The sequence below is a fragment of the Xiphophorus couchianus genome, chromosome 18, assembly GCF_001444195.1.
Source record: "Xiphophorus couchianus chromosome 18, X_couchianus-1.0, whole genome shotgun sequence".
NCBI classification, from domain to species: Eukaryota; Metazoa; Chordata; class Actinopteri; order Cyprinodontiformes; family Poeciliidae; genus Xiphophorus; species Xiphophorus couchianus.
The window spans coordinates 21,298,866-21,315,561 of record NC_040245.1 but is presented as its reverse complement, the minus strand read 5'-3'; the positions used below and the strand labels follow the sequence as shown (position 1 = coordinate 21,315,561).

Sequence of the window (16,696 nt, the reverse complement as noted above, 5' to 3'; positions counted from 1 at the left end):
GGGAACGAATCAGGCAAATCTGTGAGTCAAGTAAGGCAAGCGTTAATTAATCTTTTTTTTTTTTTTTTTTTTTTTTTTTTTGCACAGCCTTTGGCTTTGTTTTCTAAGCTGTGGGCTGCCTGTGTGTTTTTATTCACGATGTCAATCTTCGGGTCATAAAACAAAAACAAAACAATGCAGGAAACATTTGCATTCAACAGAAGACGGGCAGGCAGCCAAATTCAAGGGATATATCTGTATAATTTTCCTCTTAACGCTTTACTTTATTTCATCTTTTGTTGGTCTTTTAATCACTTGCAACATGTGGTGGGGAAAATAATGTAAAACGGATCAAGGCCGAGTCTAATTGTGCGTTCGTGTCGTTGCGAGCCGAAGTGAATGGAGTAATTAAAATTAAACATCTAGACTTGTTTTAACTAATTATCAGGCCTCCAGTCCGGAGGGATTCAAATTCCAGTAGCAATAAGGTTTCACATTAAAATGCCTCAATGATATCCACATATAATTTACTGCACGTATTTATTAAAACGCTTCAAAACTTCATCTTTGAGATACTGAACGGCTTTGTGTCTTTTATCTGCCTGTTAACTTGTTCTGGAAATGATCAGTTCTCTTCGAAAACCCCTCTATAAGCAAACTATGAATAATGCATGGCTTTGGCAAGGGCGCTGCAACACACACTCACACGCCAACACACACACACATTACACACACTAATGTTCCCGAGTAAACGGACCTGTCACAACTCTGATGTTATCAAAAGACTTCCACCTATAAATTATTTAAAAATCTATTGCTCTCAAAACCTTGTCTGATTGCAACAATAACAATAATGACTATGCTGTAGGTATAAAAATTAATCGAATTAATTAGAAAAATCAAGTCATTAAAGAAACTTTGTTAATTTATTATAAGAACCAAAAAAAAAAAAAAGTCAACTTTTCGTTAAGGTGGTTTCACGTTTCACAGGTGATGGGGGGAAAAAAATAAAAATTATTTTATGGTCATTCTTTCTCCCAACCCCTTTAAAAACCCCGTGCGTTTGGTGAGTTCATGTTCACTGTTATAAAAAAGAAAAGAAACATCCAAAATTACATACAGAAAGCACATGATTTTTAATGCACGGGAAAATAACACAAAATTAACAAATCCCCAACGAGGCATTCATAAAGCCACTAAATCATAAAAAATAATGCATGTTTTTTTGTTTTTTTTTTTCTCCTTCTTGAGTATAAACATATTTTACATGTGCCCGTACCGGTTCGCATACTGTGTTAGAGATGGTATTTGCTTATGAGATTTGCCTTCCTTTAAAAAAATAAAAAATAAATAAAAAGAGGGGGAAAGTGTGTACGGTGGGGGAAGTCGCAAATCACCTTGTAGGCTAAATATATGGACACTGGCTCATATGATGATTTTTTTTTTTTTTTTTTTTTTAAAAACGCTCGTCTTGTTTTATAATCTCACATTTCTGGCGTGGAGTCCGTTTCACCTTCAGCCATGGGAGGTCTAATCAAGGTCAGGAAGGCCAAACCTTCAATTGAGAGGGGAGGACAGAGGATAAGAGCTGACAGGAGTTTGGGGGGGAACGTGGGGTAGGTAGATGGCTCACGAACTCATGCAAACACTGCAGAGGCATTTTCAAACTGGACAAGAAACAGTGGAGGGAGAAATATGTTCCCTCTTTTTGACAAAGAATATCCGCTACTTTAGCAGAGGGGTTTTGTTTTTTTAGTTGTTCCTTTTTTTTGCTCCCCAGTTTCTTTTGAAATATTATGAGGCCAGCCTCTATGTAGAATCGAAAAGAAATCATAACAACAAGAATACAATATTTAAACAGGAAAAATTGCAGAATGGTTCGCCTTGTTTGACAAAGAATCGACCGACCCAGCTGCATCCTCCTCCTCCTCCTCCTCTTCCTCGCCGGGGTGTCTGTCCCCGCGTCGCCGTCCACCCCGTCCGCCTCTTTAGGCTTCCGTGTAGGCTATCACGTCACAGTCTTCCTCGTTGTATTTCATAAATAGCCTATATTTTATAATTATACTCGTCCTCCTTCATTGAGAAAACATAAATTACGTCCGTCCATACTTTTTCTCGCCCCTCCCCTCCCCTCACGTTGTAAGCAGTTTTGGTTCAGTGTCTCCTCAGTCGCCTCGCGTCGTCGCCGTCACAGTCCCAACGCCGCCGTGTGTTTTTTGGCCTTCAGTCTCAGGTCAGCGATGCTCGAGTTCTTGCTCGTATTCTTGGCCGCAGCGGCGGCGGCCACCACTGAGGCGGCGGAGGCCGACTCCGCCGCGAGCGTCGCCAGGGGCAACCCGAAAGGCGGCGCGGGGAACATCATGTAGGGCGCGTGCGCCGCCAGGTGAGAGTGCAGGTGGTGCTGCGCGTGAGCCACGGCGCTGTCCAGCTGCAGCTGCGCCTGCACCTGAAAGGAGAAGGGCGGCACGTTGCAATGACTATCCTACGGGACGGGACGCACGGATGGGGAGGGAGAGAAGGGGGAGAACATGCGTTAACTTTGCAGTGGGATGGATGCAGGATCATTTTCACCAGAGACTGTATTTGTGACTGCATTATTAAATCAGTGGCAGTTACCACACAGAGGATCATCTATTATACTTATCCATTTTTCAGATGAAGATTTTCAGAGGTTTCTTTTAAATACGATCTATTGTGAAATTGATGTTGGTGTGTCTTACGGACTGTTGATGGAAGTTAACTCTAAGCTGGTGTTAAGTATACATGGCCCCTGCTTAATAGACTACAAAAACAAACAATTGGAAACAATTAACAAACAAGCATGAACGCCATTCTATTCCAGTGGCAACACAATCACACCTCATTGTACTTAATGACGTGCTAATTAAGTGATCAGCTGAGACTAAACGTGATGTGAAGGACTGGTGGCTTGCATTGAGAGGCATACAAGCCCTAAATGAAAATCAGGGTTATTCCACACAGTGTTAGTTTCTGAACGCTTCAGGTAAAACATGGATACAGTTGTTTAAAAAGTAAGATGGTTGCCTTTGTTTTTTTGTTGTTTTTTTTATCTGGCGTCTGCAAACTGCTTTCTAAAAATCTGAATTAATTTGACATTTTCCAACATTAATGCTCAAAATGATCATCTCTATGTATAATTTGGAAGAAAACGTCAGAATTTTCAAAATAAAATAAAATAAAAATCTTAGTTTTACTAAAACACATACGTGTAAATAGAAAAAACAGAACCTCAACATATTTTCACCAAATAACTTTCTGTTCATATGCAGAATTTTCACCAATCAAAACTGTGCAATAAAAACTGCAATTCAATTCAAGTTTGACCCATCTAGATTTTCTAAAGGTCTCATCCTGACACCCCAAAAAACATTAAATATCCTTTTTTGCATTTTTACAAATAGACTTTCACACATTTCAAACTGTCTTTCAAAGAATCCAGGTACAGCGTCTTCAAATACTTTGAAGAACTGTGAAATAGTTTTCAAAGTTCTTTAGTTTCTTTAGTTTTGCAGCAAAAAGAAATCAGACATATTTTCTTACAGGAGTCACACTGCGCACAACACAAATGGATGCCCTCTCACTCATTAACATGACATACATCCAAAGGTAATAGAAGCATCTAAATGATAACTTTTATTTCTTTTGTCCCAATCTGGAAGTCTTGCCCACAACAGAGTGACACCCTGGGCAATGAGCCACATAATAAACTACACAATATGTAAATACGTAATATTATGGATTGACAGCCTCGTAACTGAAGATACTATTGTCTAATCGACCTTCACCACGTTTGCAGCTGTTTACATTCATTAATAAAGCAATAGCACAGATCCTTATGTATTTATAAAGCAGCAACCTCCTGCATTTTAGCTCACATCAAAATATTCGTTCAACCCTCATCTAAAACGCAGCACTTTTGGCCCTTTGACGCATGGTCTGGACTCAAAGATATTTTTGTAGTATAGATTTCACCTTCATTCGTTTTACCGAGGACATTTTATACAAAACTTTGTGTGGTTCAGTTTATTACGAAAAGAATGTGCTTACTTATGCCAGTAGCAGATTATAGGCCACAAGGTGCTTTTAATCTTTCTGTGAACTTTGAAGCTAAAGTCCCAACAATAACTGCATCACTTAAAAACTATTGTCTATGCTATTCTTTTTATGATGATCTCATGACATCGACCAAAGTCTAAAACAATCCCAAAAATGCAATGGTCATCGTTTCAAAAACAGGGCAAGAGCATGAGTAAATCTGCATGGGATAAAAATCTACATCAGTTCTGGTACAGAAATTATATTCTGTTCACCAGCAGAAAATAAGACGCTGTCTCATGCAAAGTCTTCTAAAACGATTTGTTTTCCTCCAGTAAAAACAGGCCCAGAGATGGTCAAAAAAAAAACATGAGAGGGATTTTTCCAATTAAGCTGTGCTGTGCTGGCACAGTGTTCTCACCAGTGAAGTAATAAGAGTTTAGCTCCCCCCACAACCACCCCACCCACTTCCCCTCACACACACACACACACCCAGACACATGGAACGGGATTCTCTGCATATAGCACTAGGGCACATCCTGTGCCAAGACAGCAGTCAGGGTTGGATGTGTGGATGGTGGGGGTAGATGGGAGAAGGGGAGGGTCTGTTCTTTTTTTTTTTTGTTGTTGTTGTTGTTATTTTTTTTAAGACTGGAAGCTTCAAAGTTACTTGCCTGTTGGAATGGCATTCGTAAAGCCCCCACGTTGACATATGGCGCTACACGACAAGCTTCAAACTGATTCGCTGCTCCAATCAGGACTCCTGCGGAAAACACAGATGATAGTTTAATTGTGAGAGGAATATTCAGAGCCACATTGGGCAAAACACAACACTGTACAGTGAATCTTAAACTAGAGGGAAAAACGTCGTTTTGATGTACAAATTGTTCCTGAAGACTGACTTTCAAAGGAGTCTAAAGGTCTCATTTAGAAAGGTTTGTAACTGTAAAAAGTTGGAGATAACGGAGCTTTCCTTAGCAACCATAGCAACCAATGTATTTTATGTGAAACTGCCTTACATTTACTACTACTACTAATTGTAGTACTACATTTACTACTAAATGTAGTAAATCTGATGTCACGTGAAGAATTAAGAAAACTTCACATGTGGTTGCACAAGAGCAGTGAAATATATTTTAAAAAGTTGAATCGTTTTGTAACAGCATCATGCCTTACAACTCATTTGACATTTTTAAAGGCATTTTATCTGTGAAAAAGATTTTTAATAAGAGAAACGGCACAACTATTTGAGAAAGGCTTTAAGACTCCCAATTCATTCAAATGCAATGATAGAAATTCTTTTTAATATTTTTTGAAAGATTGAAGTCGTAGCAGTCATTGGCATATTGAACTTAACATTTTAGTTGAAGGGCTGAGATAGCACAGAGTGTGCAGGAGCAGCAATACCAAAAACAGGAACAGGATCACAATGTTCTGCGTGCTTTACACAGTAAGTTAAGAAATTTGAGAGAGCAGAACTAACTCGATGTTTAACAATGATGTCAGCTGCGGAACAGAATAGGATAGGTTTGCTTTGATGTGTGAGAGTTACCTTTATGTAACTGGTTCTCCTGCTTCCTGCATTTGGCTCTTCTGTTCTGGAACCAAACCTGCAGGGAAAGAAATTAATTAGAGACCCGCTGATTGGCAGCTGCTTGTGAGGCCATGTGTAATTCCTCTCAAAGTGACAACAACCGCAGAAAAACAATATCCCCGAGGAGCACTGAAATATTAATGCCTCTGCTTAACCCCGGATTTTAATTGTTATACATTTAGCCTCCAACAAGAAGAAGAAAAGCAAAAGAGAGGGAGGGGGTTGAGACACAGAGAAGAGAAGGTTTTAAAAATAAAAAAAAAAAGGCTAAATGTAGTAAATCTGATGTCAAATTCATTAGGAGAATAGAATGACTCCTGTTGGAAAATGAGCAGGACTTTCTCTGGTATAATAAATAACCTTGTCAGCGATGGTTTCATCTTTCTATAGATGAGTGTCCCCGAAGAGTTGAATGGACTCTCCGATATCGAATTGCAGCAATGCTATCATGGCTCTTTTGGAGATCAGAGCAGAGAGGGATGTGAGCGCTCATCTCCCTTCGTTCTCTGACCGCTGAAATTAATTACCCTTATCTGCAGAAAATCCATGTCGGAGGCATGCTTAAATGTCTAATCACCGCTATAACACTTAGTCCACAAAACGCGAGAGCGCGGTGGCTCCCATTTCTCTTCGAAGAAATCCAGAGAACCGCCTTGGAACGCGCATCAAACGGTTTATTACTATGATAATCCGCCTTAAATACCTCAGATAAAGCCTGGGCTAAAGCAGGCCACAATGCAACGTGTCTGCCCGCAGCCTCTGTAACACTAGGCCTCGCAAACAATGAAAGCATGATTGAAATATCATATCGATTTGGCTGTCAGCTGGCTTCATTTATTGATCACAGCGCATGGCGCTCGGAAGCCCGTCTTGCGCACTAATTTATGGCTGTGATAAAACCCAAACGCACCGAAGATGTTGTTGTTGTTGTTGTTGTTGGTGGTGGTGGTGGCGGCGGAGCCCAAAGTCACTATCTAAATAATATGTGGGATGAAAAGATATTATACTCATATGGAGATTTTAAAAAAAAGAGAGAGATGGAGGCGAAAGCTGGTTTCAAATTGGGTTGAAAATAATACATAATTTATGCAAATCCCTCGAGCTGTGCTCCTTGTCCGGGACACAATGCGTCTTATTTTGGGGGGATTCCAGTTCAGGGCTTGGGGAGCCCCGCAAAAAGCTAGTTTGAACTTCTTTTTTTTTTTTTTCTTCTTTTTTTTTAATTTGAAGTAGAGGGTGAGTTTGGACCCGTCTATGATAAACATTAAAAGAAAATAAAAATGTATTCCTCCATAGAGCTTGTTAATGCTCTATGCAGCTATGAGAATTTGTGATATTGTTATAAAACAGAGGGGGGGAGAAAAAGTTGCTTTCGTGTTTATCCTCTTCCCCCTGATCGTCTTACACAGGACATGTCTGAGAATCCCCCCCCCCTCCTGCCCTCCACACCTCTCACATCTCCCACCACTCATACTGTGTTTCTGCACAGATGGTCTGTCCCTATGACTTAGTAACACACATCTTAAATGCAAAAAAAAAAAACACTGTGGGCGTATTGTTTACTGTGCAATTTGGATAATAAAGATTAGATGAACAGTGGTGAAGCAAATAAGGACTAATTGAGACAAGTACTTAAAAACAATGGCTAAGAGAGAGAAAGTGCATTTTGGGGCATTATCTTCACTTCTTTATGTAATCTGTTAAAGCACTGGAGGCACTATCAGTTTTGCTGGGCGAATATTCACAAGTCAAGGCCAAGCAGAGCAGTTCTGCACCTCTACGTTATAATAATAATAATAATAATAATAATAATAATAATAATAATAATAATAATAATAATAACATCCAACGAAACATGTTCATGTCCTGGAGCTTTATCATGGAAAAATCGAAAGATGGAAAGACAAAAAAAAAAAAAACAAAGAAAACTACTAAAATTATTCCCCTGTTGTTCATTTTGATATTGCTGATAATGTAAAAAAAAAAAAAAAAAAGTAAAGATTATTATTATTATTATTATTATTATTATTATTATTATTATTATTATTATTATTATTATTATTGTTATTATGCATTTATTTATTTTCCTTCTGAATCGTGCTCTACCTGCACTCGGGCCTCTGACAGTCCCAGTCTCTGGCTCAGCTCCTCCCGCATGAAGGCGTCCGGGTAGTGGGTTTCGTCAAAGAGCCGCTCCAGCTCGTTGAGCTGCTCCAACGTGAAGTTAGTCCGACTTCTCCTTTGCTTGATCTTTGTTTGCGTTTCATCCTCGATGGGCTTCGAGTCCTCTTTCCGCTCCTTCACGTCCGTGGTGCCTGAGAGAATAGCAGGGGGGGGGGGGGGACCGCGATCAGCATCGTGCACGACCGAGCCTCCCCAGTGGATAGTTTCGTTTCTTTTTATTTTTTTTATTAAAAACTGAATTAAAATAAAAAAGGATTCACTGCACCAGATGGCACAGAGTTTGCCTCGATTCTGAGCTCGTTTTCTTTCTTTTTTTTTCTAAAACGACATCCTCCTTCATGGAGGTAAACAAAGCTCGTAGAATGCAGCGAGCCCTGCAGTGTGTAAAAATGACAACATAAAACAGGATTGCGTTTAAAGAGACATATCAAAAAAATTAAAAAAAATGAGATAAAAACGAGGGAGAGAGCAAAGGGGAAGAAAATGCTTGTCCTCTGATATCACGCAGCTATCAGACCTCGGATGTTTTGTCGGGCTACATAAAGCTCTTTAATTATTAACCGCTTATAAATATGCAGCGCCGTGCCTACTGTTGGGTGTCTGATACATGCTTGTCGCGGTTCCGCTTTTAACCACGCTGCCCATGACGAACAGATGTCACTTTTACAAGCCTCCCAACTCTAAGATATCTTGTCCAGCCTGTTGTCACAGAACACGGGAGAGGACATCGCCTGCACATAAACGCCGCATGCAATATAGAGCAATGCGATTGGAATATATGTTAGGATAAATGTAACACTTGCTTTTGAGAGCATGACTTCATTGAGTTTGGAATATTTACTTTTTTTTAAAAGAATTCATTTTATTTCATTCTTATTATTTTCTTTTTTGCATATAGTATTTAACAGTTTGACGTTAATGTAGGAGAAACCATAACAAAAGTGTCTCTTCCATCTGGAGTTGCAAGTCTGTTTCAGATATTTATGATGTGATTTATCTTGAAAATCTATTTTTGGGACATTTTGGGGTTTTTTTTAACTGAGACGCGGTTTATTTTGCATAGGCCAAAATGCGCTTTAATGAAACAGACATAAAGAAGGATTCTTGAGGCAACTCACACTCGGTAGCTTTTATCTTGTTGCCTGACATGAAGAAGGCCAGAACATATCGTTTTTGAAAATAAACATCAGTTTCCCTAGGATATTTTCACGCGAGTAAATTGAGTCATTTCAGTTTTTAAAATTTGTTTGTTTTTTTTGTTTGTTTTTTTTTTTTTAGACCTGTCTCGATCAGGAGCAGAATCCCTTTTGCCTTTATAAAAGTGCAACGAAATTGCATGACTTTTACATGCAATCAGGCTTTTCTCCTGTTTTGTGAAGCTGTGTGATTTGAAACTTGTCCAAATTAACTTCAGCAAACCTCTTAGAAAAGATCGACATGCGAAACAAAAATAGACTAGTTTAGGAGTAGTTGTTGCCATTGGGTAAGCTATATGAGTGACATATGTCAACAAATAACTAAAAAAAAAAAAAAAAAAACTACTTTCGCCTCTTTCATATAACACAACATTTGTTGTTATTGATTTAACATGTTTTAACTTATTTTCTTTTGTCCGGCCTTTTTTTCAATAACGTCCTATTCCCCCTCTTCGTAAAGCGGATACAGCGCGCAGAGCCCTTACCGTCAATGAGTTTGGGACTCCCCGCGTCCCTGATCCTCTCCGGCCCGAGCATGTCCGTCTCCCTGCCCGGTGATAGAGCCACGTTCCGGGCGACCGCGGCCGCCTCCTCTCGGCTCCCGGGCTCCGCGGATAAAGACTCCCGGCTCCCTGCTCGCGCCGCCCCGGTCTCCAACACCTCCCTGTAGGTTATCACTTCCTTCTTCTCCTTCACTTTCTGATCGAAGGACTTGGATACGAAAGCGGTGAGCTCTTCCATCACTGCTTCCTCTCCTCTTGGAAAAAACACCATACACTCACTCCCTCTCTCACACACACTCTCCCCCTTCGCTGCTTAAGACATCAATGGTGTGGCTCGTTGAAAATGATACCAGATGCATGCGAGCCAAACTGTGGATGAAGGTGGAATATATATATATAAATATAAATATCTTCTCAGCCAATTCCTCCTCCTTTGGTATAGCGGAGTTAGGGAACCTGCTGGTGATCCTCTATTGAAGTCACAGTATTTATACTTTACGGCGCCTTGCCCCCTTGATCCGTGCAAATTACCTCCCCTCAGGATGCCGGGATGAGCCCCCCCTTCCTTTACAATGATATGGGAGGGGAAAAAAAGAGAGGGAGAGAGAGAGAGAGGAGCAAAAACATTAAGCAGCACTGCCGCTATTGGTCATTAATCCAAGATTGACAAGAAGGACTAATTAATTTAATTACGCGCTCATTCGCCGCTATTGTCCTGAGTTAGTTTTTTAAACACCCGGGAGATGGTCATGGATCTCTCTCTCTCTCTCTCTCTCTCTGTCTCTCTCTCTCTCTCTGCAGGGGTGTGGCTTAAAAAAAAAAATCCGAAAAATGACAAGCAGAGAGGGAAGCACACGGATGAGATGAGGAGTTCTTCCTCACTATATATATCCCTGTGATCTGCGGGCGAGGAAAAATAAGACGCGCAAGGATGACACGGAGTGGAGAGAGGTGAGAGCGGACCGTCCGGCAGCGGAGAGACGTGCGCTGCAGGCTCCAGATCAAGCTCAAGTGAACACATCATGGGGTCCCCAAAACTTTGGCCCGAAGCCTTGCCATTGTTTCGCTTTTAGATTAATAAATGTGACGCTAAAATTATTATTATTATTATTATTATTATTATTATTAATAATAATAATAATAATAATAATAATAATTTTAGCGTCACATAATAATAATAATAATAATAATAATGAAAAAGCACTACGTGCGTTTCTCGCCAGTGATTATGCGTTGCACACTGTCATCATTAACCAGACTATATCGCTTAATATTAATCCTCACTGGGCCATTTTAAGCCATTAGGGTGTTAAACAGCAAATAAACGCTTAATTATAGCCCAGTGCCTTCTTATACGATATGTTGCCATTGGGCTCGCTCATTAAAGTTTCTATCGCCCTGCTTTTTTTTTTTTTTTTACCCCTCCCTCCTCTTCCTGCTGTTATAAATGTCTTTATTTAAAAATATACAAATATAACGGCTTGTGGTAAACGCGGTAGCAATTCATTTATGTATATATATATATATATATATATATATATATATATATATATATATATATATATATATATATATATATATATATATATATATGTATAACTAAGCAGAAAGGAAATGGGATACGGTTGGATTTTGAAAAGTGTTGGGTTGAAGAGTATGATGCAAAATGAAGCATGTTTATTGATAATCTATATAAAGCCGCATTTCCACACACAGAGCCCGAACAATTCTCCTAATTAATTATTAACGGCGCTTCTACTCGGACCGTAGGCATTAATTACTATTAATCCCGCCGCATCCGAAAGCATGGACGCATTCAGATATAGCGTTGAAAAGATTATTTTATCTATTTGCAGCGCGCATTCCGATTACTTTGTTTCAGTCCTCAGCTATTTACAGCCCGTGCACGCTGTTGATCCATCAGTCGACGTACAATATTAGTCGTTTCACCTTCAGCTCCGGTGTGTGTTTTAAAACTTCATCCGAGTAATTAATTATTCTACTTTACTGCAAATTGCCCGTGCGCTCTGTCTGACCTTGCAGTTTAGGTTGTGCGTGGTTATTATCTGAGCAGATGAGCTCGCGTATAAACGCTCGCTGACATTTTTCAGGTAAATATGCATTTCTTAAGATATTGGTAGAGTAGAGCCAGATCAAAAACACAATGCTAGAAGTTCGGAGTGCGGGTGCATGCATATATTTCTTTTGAAATGTTTTCATTCACTGTGGTCTGAAACTGCAGGCAATAAATCTGCACAAATGGTGAAGCAAGCAAAACAAACTAACCAAATAAATAAATAAATTCATTTTTACACGTTTTTATATAAACGTTTCAGGATAACTAACCTATTCAGTTTACTTATACAGAACTATTTCAAGTTAAAGGTTACCTGTTATCAGGTTACATACAATCAAACAGTGCAGCCCAACAGACACGTAAACTAAGCAGCTGCTATGGGCCTCCAAACCAACAGGTGGCCCCCAAGAGCAAAGTCATTGTCTCACGGATCATGATTTCAAAGGCATTTGTTTCTGCACACACAAAAATAATTTTCATATAATTTTCATATTCTAAATTATATGGTCACTATGGTCAAAAATTTTATTTTTTGATTAAAATATTTTGCTGCTCAATAGACTAGGATTTATTTAGCAATTTTTACGCAATTAAGCTAGGTTTTTAAAAGTATCGGTGTATGATTGCTCATTTTATAAGATGTAGACTCCAGCAACAGTTGAAGTGCCAAGAAACAATTTAATTAACAACCCAGCACATTTTGGTTTGTGAGCTTTATCAGATTAGTACTTTGAACTGCAAGTCAAAATGCGTTAGTCTACTAATAAAGTTGTTTCTTAGCACTTCAGATATCACTGGAATCTTCGAATTATCAACTTTTTGACCCAATTATTGACCTGTAGAGTCAATGATGTCGTTCCAGAAAGTTTGGCATTTCTGGCTTTCAGATTTTACACATTTTAAAAATGAACTAACAGTTGTATTATTGTTTAAACGCGAGCTTGCTTTTACACACATTTTAGAAGCAGTCTGTTTTTCAGAATTAGGCTAGAAGTGTATGCGTTTTAGAAGTAGTCTAGTGTTTTTATTACTGTTTCTGGAGTATTAGCTTTTTAGTTGTAACTTCTCTTTGAAGTGGGTTTATTTTTTTGTGTGTTTTATAAAAAAAAATTGTGCAATTTTTTTTTTTAGAACCATTACTGCTTGATTATGACTTTCAGCTGAGTTTAATTATTCTGTTTATTTACAAACAGATACATCAAAATGAAATTTTTGAAGAAGAATGGAAAAACATAACACAAAGCTCACCTACAATCAAGTTGCATTCAATCCAATTTGTAGAGCCAGTTCAAGGCATATGGAAACTAAGTAGCTCTGTACTCCAAAGTAACAAAAGCCCCCAGAGAGAACTCCATTTGACACATAAATAAAATTTTAAATTGTTTTTCTGCACTGGGAGTACAGTGATACAAGAAATGAGGATTTGTTGTGCAAATCATCATTTAACGTTTTATATGTAAATTAGTTTTATAGTGATTTTTGACTTCATGCTTTTTAAACATATACTGGCAGATTTTATTTATTTGTTTTTACATGCTACAATAATCTGAACAAAGTATAAAGACAGTCTATTTACAACTGTGTCCAGTTGTAAAAAATTACTGGCTTTCCCAGAAATTTCCTGGATTATTTTCTATTTTTATTTTTTTTTAAGAAGGAGAACATTGAGGATAATTTGAAACCGTTTGGCAGTCAATTTCTAAGCAAACATTTGCTTAGAAAAAGAACCACAGCAAAGATATTGAAGCATTTTGACAGCACACATGCAAGACGGATTTAATTTAAAATATATTTTTTTGAAATCCCCTTTTAAAAAAATTTAAACAAAATACTACTGCTGCTGGAGTAAAAAATAACATTATATATTTATATAAAGCAAATAATGAAAATTAAAATACATAAAACGCTTCAATCGATTGTTTTGTGTTCAACTCTTAACTCCTGAATTCGATCGATGTTTCCGTGCTCGACGAGTAGAGCCTAGTTAGCCCTGCGTGGCTCCAGTCGTGGGGAATTCAATGGTGTAAAAGAGAGGAGCGGGACGTTCACTATCAGGTTTCTATCTGTTTTGCTTCAATAAACTTTAATGTACAGCTGAGCTACTGAAATAAGACGCAAATAAGCTGACACGAAGGTTAAATACTTCTTTTAAAACGCTGTGGTTTGAGGTTATGTATTTTAGCTAGTTTGGTTAGCACAGTTAGCCTGCTTGTAGTCTCAATACAAATCAATGACACAAGTTTCATTGCATCATGGGACTACAGAGTCGTTGCTGCTTAATCAATGACATATTTGACACACAGACCTCCTTTCTGAATGCGGTCGTTATTGAGTGACAATGTTAAATGAGTTCTACATGAGCCGAGTCAATGTAAACATAGTGTTTGACAGCTGATCTTCCATGTTTAATGTAGTATTTTTTTCACCGCATCTCAACGCCGCTGTTATCCCAGCTGACCGGTAGCCAGCATGGGTCGGCGCTCCTCTGACAGCGAGGATGACAGTCGGAGCCGGAGGAAAAGAAAACAGCGTCGCCGTTCTTCGTCCTCCTCGTCTTCCTCCTCCTCCGGGAGCCGGGTGAGGAGTAGCCGCAGCAGGAGATCCACTCGTAGGAGCCGATCTCGCTCCAAAGACAGAAGGTGAGAAAGCACTGATTCCCCCAACCCCAGAGGAGGCAGGGATGGAGACTGCCATAGAGCAGTGGTTTTAAGGAAGATACTTTAAGATTCTTATACAGGCGGCTGCTTTGGTGCTGCTTCTGCTCATGAACCTCGATTAAAAAATAAAAGCAACCATACTAACCTCTCTAAGTTTTGGTTTTATCGGTCTCTGTTGTTGCAGAGGCACATCCATCCATCCATCCATCCATCCATCCATCCATCCATCCATCCATCCATCATTCATTCATTCATTCATTCATTCATTCATTCAATGATATGAAAGTTTAACTTTCATATGGTAAAATAGTTTGAAGCTTAAAAGCTGGTTTTCCGTGAGAACAACTGGCTAAAGATGTTTGCCTTTCTAGAAGCTAAAACTAATTTTTTTGGCCATTACCCTCTGTACATGTAGACTAGCACGCAATTTTATTATTTTCAACTAAACTCACCCATAATGCTGAGACAACTGTAATGACACATATTTACTCAGCTTGACATAAAGTTGCGCAGTCAGTCTCTCTTATCTTTGAAGTAAGTTAATGAAGAAATGTAATTCATCAAATATAGCCATACAATGAAAATATTACCTCAAGTATGAATTGTTGGCATTACTTTTGGATTAGTACAATTAATGATCCTCTAGTGCACACTGACATAATCCTGCGCACACTTTCTTATTTTTAAGATATCCCAGTTCAGTTTCAAATTAATAAATCACATATTTATATAACTGATGTTTCCTTGATCAGCCACATCTAATGATCAGCAACTCAAGGTCAGCCAAATTCTGAAATGTACTTTGTTATTTGATGTTGTTCCTCATTATTACATTAAACAATATTTAAAAAATCCCACCTCTTACATTTATGTAGCAAAAATGTCGATAATAAAGACCCACAACGTAAATAAAGTAAAAGTCAATTAAAATTTTGTTGGAATAAGCCTAATTCCTAGACTTGTATGCTCAGTACTTTTAGCTCTTGATTCTTAATACATTTTATACATTTCCGTCATCTATTTTGATATGTAACGTATCTATTTTGTCGTGTCCTATTATCAACAGTGGTGGTCTGCAGAACTACAAAGTTCAGCAATGAGTTCTGTCTTCAGTTCTGGTCAAGTTTCTGAGCTGTATGTGGTTTCATTCTTATTTTCATTAATGCCACCTTCCTGTCTAATAAGTATGCATCACTTTAAGCAACGTAAGTCTTCATTGTCTCATTGCCTATCACGTCATGAAGAACGAGTGCTAAATACTTTCGCTAACTGATGTTTGTATAAAACTCCTTATGGCATGAATTAATTAATATGTGAAACTTGACTTTTTGTGTTCCTTTTGCTGTCTCTTGTTCAAGACTAACGTGGAAAACAAGTTTTTAAATCGCAATTAGTTTTTTTTTTTTATTCTGGTAAAAAAAAAAAAAAGCTTAAAAAAACCAAACCAAAAACTTTGGGATTGTAAATTTGTGTTTGTATTCATGTTGCTACAATAATTATTTATTAATTAATTAATAATTAATGTATGGGTGTCATTGATTTTCTTCAAACAGTTGTGGAGTTAGTATTTGTATCTTATATAGTTTCTCTCATCTATCTACCCACTAACAAATCCATCCATTCGTCAATCCCTCCATCCATCCTCTGACCCACACGCGACTGCCTTGGTTGTTCTGACAAGGCCAGTTGATGGTAATTATTTATGAGACTTGGTCAAGGTCCATTACCGCTGATGGAAAGTACTTGCGTGCCTGCACAGAGTGGGTCTGGGTGGACAGTGCAAACCATGGTACCACGGTCCCTCATCTATTAGCTGCGCATTTTGATCAATTAACCAAGACCTTGAATTTGTTTCTGTGCGTCTGTCGAAACAAGTTCCTTTAAATAGACTTTAAAAGAGTACACACACACACAAGCCACGAACAGTGACCTCACTTGTGGTAAAACAGAAGAAGGCTTATGTTCTGGGTGGGTGACATCATGACCACATAATTAACATGTATATGTAAGGAGAGTGATTGCAACCGTTACTGTGTATGTGTCTGTGTGAATAAGGAACAAGATGGTGAAAAGTGTTTTTGAATGAATAAGAGAGATGGCAGCTGATTTGTTCCGTGCTACCGAACAAATCAGCCGCCATCTAAGAGTTTTCTATGATTTAAAAAAATAAAAAAAAATAAAAATGTTCCCCTGAAATTTGTTCAAGCTATTGTTTTCTGTGACATTATGTCTGCACAGGCGTTGGTGAAAATGTGCGAGCAAACATCACTTTCCAAGGAAACCTCTGCTCACCAGTGTATGCGTGTCTTCTGTGGGATGTGTGAAGTGGTTTTTGCAGAGCAGCTGTGGAAGTGATTTCATAAGGCTTCGCTCTCGGGATCAAGCCTTTAGAATACTAATAGATCTTTGCTGCACTGCTCTAAGTGGTACAAATTTGGTTTGATAGTTCA

The 16,696-nt window shown here is 38.5% G+C and overlaps 2 protein-coding genes across 3 annotated transcripts in view; one reads left to right on the top strand and one right to left on the bottom strand.

Annotated features, from left to right (window-relative positions):
• Nucleotides 1–883: 883 nt before the first annotated feature.
• Nucleotides 884–10,085, bottom strand: shox2 (shox homeobox 2). 2 transcript variants are annotated; one of them, XM_028044540.1, is made up of 5 exons: nt 9,495–10,085; nt 7,736–7,944; nt 5,588–5,645; nt 4,710–4,798; nt 884–2,425 (listed from the first exon to the last, which is right to left on the bottom strand). In XM_028044540.1, the coding sequence occupies exons 1-5, from the start codon at nt 9,781–9,783 to the stop codon at nt 2,168–2,170; spliced, it is 903 nt and encodes a 300-aa protein (XP_027900341.1). In that variant the 5' UTR covers nt 9,784–10,085; the 3' UTR covers nt 884–2,167. The 2 variants fall into 2 exon arrangements, with proteins under 2 accessions (XP_027900341.1, XP_027900340.1); XM_028044539.1 differs by having other exon boundaries at nt 884–2,461; nt 9,495–10,083.
• Nucleotides 10,086–13,530: 3,445 nt separating this feature from the next.
• The window catches only part of rsrc1 (arginine/serine-rich coiled-coil 1), a 151,978-nt gene continuing 148,812 nt past the window's right edge, over nt 13,531–16,696 (top strand). Inside the window, exons 1-2 of the mRNA XM_027998998.1 lie at nt 13,531–13,644; nt 14,043–14,228. Coding sequence (XP_027854799.1) covers nt 14,059–14,228 — 170 coding nt within the window. The 5' untranslated portion in view covers nt 13,531–13,644; nt 14,043–14,058. The remainder of the gene's footprint in view (nt 13,645–14,042; nt 14,229–16,696) is intronic.

Coding starts and splice junctions, on each gene's coding strand:
- shox2 (XM_028044539.1), bottom strand. CDS start 9,783: ATGGTGTTTTTTCCAAGAGGAGAGGAAGCAGTGATGGAAGAGCTCACC. Junction 5,646..7,735: donor TGTCAGAGGCCCGAGTGCAG/GTAGAGCACGAT, acceptor CTTTCCCTGCAG/GTTTGGTTCCAGAACAGAAG. Junction 4,799..5,587: donor GGAGAACCAGTTACATAAAG/GTAACTCTCACA, acceptor TGTTTTCCGCAG/GAGTCCTGATTGGAGCAGCG.